We start from the raw sequence: 9,207 nt of genomic DNA on the forward strand, positions 1-9,207 counted from the left end.
TCCCATGTTCAAATGAACTCCATGCACTTACTTGTTTAAATGTGTTTGTCTGCTCCTTCCCCAATATATTATAAAATCCTTGTTTTGGGGACCACATCTTGTCTTTGTATCCTTACGACCTACCACAGTGGATGGAACACAGTGAGGGCTAAATAAATATTTGCTAAATGATTACTGCACAACACATGATCCTAATTTCTTGGCTATTTTATTCACTTCTATCGAAATTTCTTACTTATCTTAGTTTACGAATCCTAAGTTTCCCCTCTACTATCCTTTCTCCGTAACAATTTTTCCTCTTTTGGATTTTCTCCGCATTTAGGTATCAAATCTTGTGCTAAGTTGCATTTGCCTTTCGGTACTGCCTTGAAATCTTTCTTTAACCTTTCTTTGTATGCATGACCAGAATCTTCTCAAGGCAAGAACGTGACTCTTAAACCGCATTGTGCAGAGATACAGAGGCTCAAGAGAGTCCAGTCCGCCTTGTGGACTGTAAAGCCCAGCGCATGCGCACCAGGCCTTTTTTTTTTTTTTTTTTTTTTTTTGCCTTTCGACAACTCCTTTTTTTTTTTTTTTTCCTTCGGAGCGTGCGCACCAAGAAAGACAAAGGTGGGGAAAGTGACCAAGCAATCATTCAGGCGCATGCCCATCCCTAACTTGTACAAGCCTGCTGGAGCGCACCGTGGTGAAGTGGGTGTGGTCTGACCAGGAGCATCAGAAGTCCAATCCGATTGAGTGAGCTCTGTCCCTCCCTCCCCATGATTGGTTAGCTCTCAGTGTTGTGGGGCGGGAAAAGGAAGAGACAGGGGCCGTGGAGAGGTGGGGTGGCGAGGAAAGAGAACCAGTCTGGTTCTGCGCAAGCGCAAGTAAGCGACCAGGAGGGGGCGTGAGAGAGTGAAGAGGAGTGTGGAAGCCCTGATGCGCTGGCCAGCGCGAGCTGGGTCGCCAGCCTTGACGCCTGCGCCTTGGCCTTCGGGGCCCGCGCGCGGCGGGCGGGTGCCCGGTGCGCCTGCGCAGTAGGCGGCGGCGGCAGGGGGAGGTGGAGGCCGTGGAGCGGCAGCGGCAGCAGCGGGTCCCGGGACTGAGGCAGCAGCGGGGGCAGCGGCGGGCGGAAGCTGAGGTGACGAAGGCAGCGGCGGCGGCGGCGGTGGCGGCGGCGGCCGTTTCCCTCACGGTGGCGGAGACCAAGGCGGCGGCGGCGGACGGGGAGCGGCCCGGCCCCGGCCCCGGCCCCCTGCTCGTTGGCTGTGGCAGGGCCGCCGTGGGGCCGGCCCGGCTCCCGCCCCCCGCGGCTCCCCCTCCGGCTCCTCCTCCGGGGAGACGCCGGGGACCTGGCCCGGCCCGTACTCAGAGCGCTGCTGCAGCCGCCGCCGGGGGAGTCGGAGGCGGTGGCGGCGCCATGGGCGGCCTGGCCTCTGGGGGGGATGTGGAGCCGGGACTGCCGGTCGAGGTGCGCGGCTCCAACGGGGCCTTCTACAAGGTGAGGCGGCGCGCTGGCCGGGGACGCGGTCTTCAGCCCCCTCCCTGCAGCCAGAGCAGGGAAGAGTGGGGCGGGATCGACATTCTGGAGCTAAGCCCTGACCCTTAGAACCTGAGACCCACGCTCCCACCCGCGGCCGTCCTGGGGGGAGACCTCTAGAAGTTAACCCCTTCCTCTTATTTTTGACCCCTCTATTACACCTGCTTTTACCCGCATCTCCGGGATTGAGCATCAGGGCATTATTGTACTTGGTTCAGCTCCCCTCCCAACCCCCCAGAAGAGACCCCATTTACCCAGCGTCTCGTTGACTTTTCCTGTCTCTGGTAGAAGATCTACCTTGGATCTGAATCACGTCTTCCCCACAGTCCAAGCACATGGAGAATTCTCTTTATTCTCCACTATTACCCCCTTGGGAAGGCCGTCCCATATTAGATCTTTTCATCTTCCTCGGAGAGGCCTCTGCTTACTGGCTCTGGAAGACTCACCCCACTTTCATCTTATATTTCTGTTCCCACCCCAAGGAGAAACGGTCAGAATCTGTTTATGACATTTAGTATCTCTGACCTCAGGAACTCTGGGCTGTAGCCGTCTAGTTGCCTCATAGCCATAAGGTGGCACCTTTTCTCAAGTCTCTCACCCCACCCCTTTATTCCAAGACTAGCTGGTCTACTGTTTTACCCAGGGATGGTTTTGTATTTGTCATCTCACTTTGACCTCATACATTTAGATCATTCATACAGTTTCTTCATCTTGAGGAGTGTAAGCTTCATATCCCTGATCTGTAAAAGGGGATCTCACAAGGATTCCATCTGTTAATCTTCTTCTTAAGGATTTCCACTTCTAGAAGACTTTTGGCCAACTCGCCCAGTTTGGGAATCCACTAGCCTTTTTTTAAAGGAGAAGGAGACTGTCTTTAAAAGATCCTTGTTTACTTCAGCTCCCCCGTTGCCCAGGATTGGGTTTTTTAGAACTCCTTTTATTACCACCTTTTAAATCTGTTCTGAATCTTATTTTTTAGGACATTTTTTTCCCATTTAGATTAAGCCAGAGGGAGACCCCTCTTGCCTCTCAGGAATTTTTCTTTATGTGACTGTTGTTATTTTGAACCTCTTTGGACTTTATGCCTGGAATTGTCTCAGAGACTTTCCTGATTCCTGTCTTCTCTCATTTTACCCTGAGGAGCAAGAGCAGAGTTATCTTATCATAACATTACTTGTGAGGAGAAGAACCCCCTTTCCTTCACTTCCCCTCAAGCCTTTCCTCCCATAATAGACCTCTCCACCTTCGTGCCCTTGGAAATGACTTTCTTGAACTCCTTCCCTGTGAAGACATATCTTGCTATAACTGGAAAGGGTCTCATATTTGCCCTTGGAGTAGGTTTCTGCCCCAACTTCGACTGGTAAGCTCAGTGTAGTCATTTTTGACCCATTCTAAATGCCTATTCATTTCTGCCTTACTTCCCTCACCAGATTTCTTTATATTCTTCAGTGCCTGTGGGTACCCACATCTATCTTAACTTAACCTCTCAATATAAGTCTTTAGCTTTTTATCCTAATATTTCTGTGTAATACCCAGAAACTACCTATTCCATTACCCAGCTAAGATGGAAGAAGGAAGCTCCCAGCTGATTCTTTCTGTCATTTTTTTCCTGCATACTTTCCTAACTCATGGGACTTTTTCTTCTAGCCTGCCTCCATAGCATTTCTGTTTTCTTTGGCAAAGTTTCTTAATTCCTTTCTGATTCTGATAGAGTGCATTTGTCTCTTATATCCTTTTCCCCCAAACTTGCATTACCTTTATTGAAATACCCTTCCTCATAAGATTTTAGCCTCATTTCCCACAGTATCTTGTCCTTCATCTGGGTCCTTCCCATCCCTAAGAAAAGTGATTCTTAAACTGAGCCTGAGATCAAGATATGATGTTTGCTTTTGTTCTAGGAAGCATGGGAGTCAGACACAGCTGGGAAAGATTGGTATCCAGTTCAAATTAACTGTGTGAGACTGCTGGGAAGGGACATGTTTCCCTTTCCACATATAAGTGTCCAACAGAAAATGTGTCTCTGAATCTTTCTCTTTTCTCCTGTGGGCTATGGCAGTGATAGACTTGATTGAGTGAATTGGGGCTAGGATGCTTTGAATCAGAGAATAGAGTTTGGACTTGAGCTGGAAGCCAGGTAATGTGGATTTTGTGTCCTGGCCACTTTAGCATTTTCTGCCCCATGCCTCAGTTGAAAACAACAGTAAATCCTTAAATTCAGACTAATCTTTCTTCAACGTTCAGTGCCATATAGATACTTGCCCAATCTGTCCTTGCTGCTGATTTAATATTCATGACTCAGCAAACTTCAGTGTGGTTCAAGGAGTGTTTACATTGCTTCTAGAACTATAAATTTGGGAAGGTTCTTTTCATCCCTCTCAGAATTGGGTCCTAGTGTTGTTGATCTTCTTCCAGGATAGAACTGCAAATGTCAGATCTGGGATCTAAGTTATCTTTTAGCTATCCCATCAGCTCTTCCTTTTCTGTCAGAACTTAATGTGTTTTGTTCTCTAAGCGGTGCTCTCCCAAATGAAATATCTGTTCACCTTCCAGGGCACAGTCATCCAACTTTCCAGACCTTACCTGGATATCCCAATTCCAATTTCTTTGTTAAGGAATATGGCATCCTCACCTTCAACACGTGATTTTTATCCAGACCCTTCCTGATTTTCTTCTAGAACTCCCTCCTTTATTTTGAGAACCCAGGACTAGAAGATAGGTTGAAGGTGGGACCTAATTTTGTATCTTATAATTTGAGGAAAGTGAAGTACTTAGGAACCTAGGACTCTCACTTCCTCTGTCCAGTCCTAGGCTCTATAAGCCAAAGCTCCATAAGCCCTGGCCATTGAATTGAATTGAGTTATCCTTTGGATCTAGGTAGCCTTCTAGAGATTCACTCAACTGCTCTTGCCCTCCTCTGCTTATCTTCTCAATGAGCATGGACTGAGCAGAACTAGGAGCTCACTTTATACCACTGGTATTTTTGGAGGAAAAATACTGGGGTAATGTGGGTGGAATTAAGGAGCAGAGACTGACTTGGAATGTGAAGTTGAGGAGAAAGCTTGTTTTGGAGAATCTTTGAAGGAAAAAGACCCTAGAAGTATAAGAATGAGTGACGTTTAGTTGAACTGCTGAGTTATGTGAGGGAAAACTCCATTCTGAGCTTTGCATTTCTGCCTTGGGATCATGGTAGCTTGAAAAACCAGGGTAATGTTGCTACCTCTGCCTGAGGGCCAACCCTGACATGTTGGAGGAGAATTGGATTAGAGCTTTAGACATATCCTTTGTGAATGAGTGTATCTAGGAGTGGGGATCTCTTTACAAAAGAGGCAGGCAAGTGATTCTCTTCCACTATGTTTTATCTCATCCCTGAAATGTTTTGAAAATAGCTAACTCTCTCTTGATAAACTGTTTCTAAAGCTTAGAGATAGACATTTTGGATAAAGAATTGGATAAAGTCAGCTGTAGAGGCTAGATGAAATGTTTAGAGAAATCCTTATAAAGGAAGAAAAGAGGAGGACACTTAAAAAGGAGCTAAGGAAAAAAGAAGAAAAAGAAAAAAAAAAAAAAGGAGCTAAGAGAAGAACCCAAAAGGGAAGAGAGGGATTCGGGCAAATAGAAGATGTGAGTGGAGAAGAGTAGGAATGGGTATTGATGGAGCTGAATGAAGAGTGGAAAAAATATTACAGAAGAAGGGAATGGCAGAGAAGGCTTAAAGCATGGGTAAGTAAGAGGCTAGGCAGTACCAGGAGTACTAATGCTGTGGGCAGAAGTAAGGCTCTAAGTAGTAAGACTCCATAACAAGATCCTTTCCCGAAAGAAGAGAAAGATGGCTGGTATCAAGAGTGAAATTTTAGGGCTTCCCTGGTGGCGCAGTGGTTGGGAGTCTGCCTGCCAATGCAGGGGACACGGGTTCGAGCCCTGGTCTGGGAAGATCCCACATGCCGCGGAGCAACTAGGCCCGTGAGCCACAATTACTGAGCCTGCGCGTCTGGAGCCTGTGCTCCACAACAAGAGAAGCCACGATGGTGAGAGGCCCGCGCACCGCGATGAAGAGTGGCCCCCACTTGCCGCAACAAGAGAAAGCCCTCGCACAGAAACGAAGACCCAATGCAGCCATAAATAAATAAATTAATTAATTAATTAAAATAAAAAAAAAAGAGAATAATGCATATTTAAAAAAAAAAAAAGAGTGAAGTTTTAGGTTTAGATTTAAGGAAAAAACAGTGTATTAAGTGTTTATGATTGATCAGTTCTCTGAGGTGGGAGTGACACAAGTGTACATTTTGGGTGTTTTCTCTCCTAAGCTCATATTTTGTTCCTACCTGCAAAGCTCAGGAATTGTTCTTCATATATTAGCTTTTTGAAACCCCTAATTTTTAAAAAAATCTAATGAGGCATAATTGACGTACAATGAAGTACACCTATTTAAAGCATACAATTTGTTAAGTTTTGACATATATATAAAACAAACCATCGCCACAATTTCTATCAATCCCAAAAGTCTTCCACCAACCACCAATGCCTTTTGTTACATTAGTTTGCATTTTCTGATTTTTGACAGAAGCGAAAAGGCAATTCAGTAGAGAAAGGATAGTCTTTCAACACATTGTGCTCAAAGAAGTGCATATTCATAGGTTAAAAATGAAGTTTGATTGTATCTGGCACCATGTACAAAATTTAACTCAAAATGGATCATTGACCTAAATGTAAAATAAAAACTATAAAACTCTAGACAAGGACGTTAGGTAAAGATTTCTTAGATATAAAACCAAAAGCTCAGATACAAAAGAACAAGTTGAAAAATTGGACTTACTCAAAATTAGGGATTGCTAATTTTGATAATGTGAAAAACAGGAGAGAAGGTAGGAAAATTGGGAGCACAGGATTGAACGCATAGCTTTGGCTTCCTCAGTGAAGACAGAAAATAGGTGGGGAATTCCCTGGCAGTCCAGTGGTTAGGGCTCAGAGCCTTTACTGCCTTGGCCAAAAAAAGAGAGAGAGAGAAAATAGGAGGTAGACCAGCGATTCCAGCTATTCAGTCATCCCTGTTCCTCTCCTTTGTCATCATCTCAAGTTTGGGGTCTTCTACAAATTTTATTACTCTTTTCAAATTCTTAGCAGTGTCCTAGCATTTAGAAATCTCACATCTTTTATTTATTTATTGGGCCGCACCGCTCAGCTTACAGGATTGCAGGATCGTAGTTCCTGACCAGGGGTTGAACCCTGGCCCACGGCAGTGAAAGTCCTAACCACTGGACCATCAGGGAATTCCCTCACATCTTTTAAGTCCTAATTTTTCCTTTAGTAAGTTGTGTTTGTTTTGAATTTCTCCAGTGTTCTGATTATTTTCTTACGACCCAGGCATCAAGGCACCAAGTTCGCTCAGGCCTCTTGCTGTATTAGGAGCTAGACCCTTCCTCTCTTGGCAGATCTTGATGTCCTCTAGGTGTTCCAGGACAACCTCACACTGTCTCATGGGATATTCTTAGCTATGCTGAATGTTGTTGGTATTTTAATTGAACTGTGGCAAGCTGCTCAGCACTGCGTGAGGCAGACAGATAGGGAGGCCTCTGTGGGAGCTGTAGGAGACCACTAGTTTCCCGGCTGTTCTGATGCAGGTGATGTTTCTCCCTTCTACTTAATTTCTGTCTCATCTTATTTCCGGATTTTGCAACATTTCTTGCTACCTCAACATTCGTATTCCTTCACCAATACAGCTTTTTCTAGCCCTGTTTTTAGATTGCTTGTGTCCCCATCTAAAACTCTAGTTTAAAAAAAGAAAAAAAAAAAAAGGAGTTTTCTGGTGGCCCAGTGGTTAGGACTCTTGGCTTTCACTGCTGTGGCCCCGGGTTCAGTCCCTGGTTGGGGAACTGAGATCCCGCAAGCCACAAGGTGCGGGCAAAAAGAAAGAAAAAAAAAAAAAGAAAAGCAAACAAAAAGACTCTAGTTTAAGGCCCTCTAAAACTGTCTGTTCCCTTGATGGCTGAGGTGGTGGTTGATTGTCTTTTTTTTTTTTTTTTTTACTTTGTTCTAAAATCCATTCTAGGGCTTTGTGAAGGATGTCCATGAAGACTCTGTCACCATCTTCTTTGAAAACAAGTAAGACCTTGGGAATAGAGAATCCAGCATACTAGGTCCTAGAAGGAGAGTGGAGAAGAGGGGGCGGCTGAGTCCCATGAGGCATGTATAATAGGTGGGGGAGAGCCAAGGGTTTGGGTGGGCAACTTATATGGATCCCAGGAGAGGAAATGGTGAGAGTGGGGGTCATTTGACTCCATATTTAGATTCTAGCAAGAGATGGAAGGCACCACTATGGAGCAGGGCCTGGAGTTTAGCGTCTAATCACCAGGGAAGGTGGAAAATGCCCAGTGGAGGAAGTAACCTCTTCCTGAAGAAACGGGCAACCACACTAGCCTGAATAGCTTTCATATCACTGTTTTCCCTTGCAGCTGGCAGAGTGAGAGACAAATTCCTTTCGGGGATGTCCGGCTACCACCTCCAGCTGACTATAATAAGGAGATCACAGAAGGGGATGAAGTGGAGGTAAGGTCGTTGGAGTCCACCTTTTCTAAATGTCCCTTTTCCCAGGATTCTGCATCTCCCTTACCCTGATACCAGTACCCTAGGCTCCTCACTGGTTGGTTCACGCTCCTTCCTCCATCCAGCTAGGCAGCCTGTGGAAGAGTGAAATGCAGCAGTTTTCTGTCCATCATTGCTGTGATCAGTCAAGCTCTCAGGGAGCTTCCTGTTTTCAGGAGATTCACTTTTCTTCCATTTATGATAACAGCATCTAAAATCCAGTGTTCTCTGATTTTAATTAGCAGCTCCTTCCTCTAGATTCCTTTATCTTAGTTTAGGATGCCTCCCAAGTGTCTTAATGCTCATTCCATTCTTGATGTTTTTGGATGGTCCTCAATATCTCTTTTCTTTTCAACTTCTCTTCAGGTTTATTCTCGAGCCAATGAGCAAGAACCTTGTGGCTGGTGGCTGGCCCGGGTGCGGATGATGAAGGGAGATGTGAGTGATTGTCAAGGCCTTTGGAGAACTGCTGAAACACATATTTTAGTCAGCAGAAAGGTGGGAGATAGAAACTCAGGTCATCCACAGCTTCTCCTTTCTTTCCTTCTGCCAGTTCTGTGTCATTGAATATGCTGCCTGTGATGCCACTTACAATGAGATTGTCACCCTGGAACGGCTTCGGCCAGTTAATCCCAATCCCCTTGCAACCAAAGGCAGCTTCTTCAAGGTTACCATGGCTGTGCCTGAGGATCTGAGAGAGGCGTGAGTGTCTGGGATGTCGGGAGTGGGGGGCCCTCTTTACGGTCCTCATCTCTGCCCTTGTTTGTCCCAGCCTCCGCTCCCAGTTTCAGTGTTCTGTGTTCCTTAGGCCCTCTAGAGTCCCTTTTGCTCCCAGTTCCTCTGTTTCCTCATCCCTGTTCTTTTACTGCAGTCCTTATTTTTCTCAGTCCCTCTCTCTCTCCCCTTCAACTGTACTCTACACTCTGCCCTCTGAGCACGGTTCTCTTTCTCTGCAGCTGCTCCAATGAAAACGTCCATAAAGAGTTCAAGAAAGCATTGGGAGCAAACTGCATCTTTCTCAACATCACAAATAGTGAGCTCTTCATTCTGGTGAGTTTATTCTGCCTGAATTTCACCTGAGCCCTTTTCCCCTTTTAACAACTTTGCAA

General features: G+C 45.7%; 1 protein-coding gene across 3 annotated transcripts in view; it reads left to right on the plus strand.

Annotated features, from left to right (window-relative positions):
• Nucleotides 1-837: 837 nt before the first annotated feature.
• The window catches only part of LOC103012254 (uncharacterized protein SPEM3-like), a 29,156-nt gene continuing 20,786 nt past the window's right edge, over nucleotides 838-9,207 (plus strand). The window contains exons 1-6 of one of the 3 annotated variants that reach the window (XM_057539391.1): nucleotides 838-1,480; nucleotides 7,566-7,618; nucleotides 7,969-8,062; nucleotides 8,465-8,536; nucleotides 8,652-8,800; nucleotides 9,055-9,148. In XM_057539391.1, coding sequence (XP_057395374.1) covers nucleotides 1,400-1,480; nucleotides 7,566-7,618; nucleotides 7,969-8,062; nucleotides 8,465-8,536; nucleotides 8,652-8,800; nucleotides 9,055-9,148 — 543 coding nt within the window. In that variant the 5' untranslated portion in view covers nucleotides 838-1,399. Of the gene's footprint in view, nucleotides 1,481-7,081; nucleotides 7,138-7,565; nucleotides 7,619-7,968; nucleotides 8,063-8,464; nucleotides 8,537-8,651; nucleotides 8,801-9,054; nucleotides 9,149-9,207 lie in introns of those variants that run through there. The other 2 variants (XR_009006858.1, XM_057539392.1) reach the window with 2 other exon arrangements.

This window comes from Balaenoptera acutorostrata, unplaced genomic scaffold, assembly GCF_949987535.1.
Source record: "Balaenoptera acutorostrata unplaced genomic scaffold, mBalAcu1.1 scaffold_898, whole genome shotgun sequence".
In the NCBI taxonomy this organism is placed as follows: Eukaryota; Metazoa; Chordata; class Mammalia; order Artiodactyla; family Balaenopteridae; genus Balaenoptera; species Balaenoptera acutorostrata.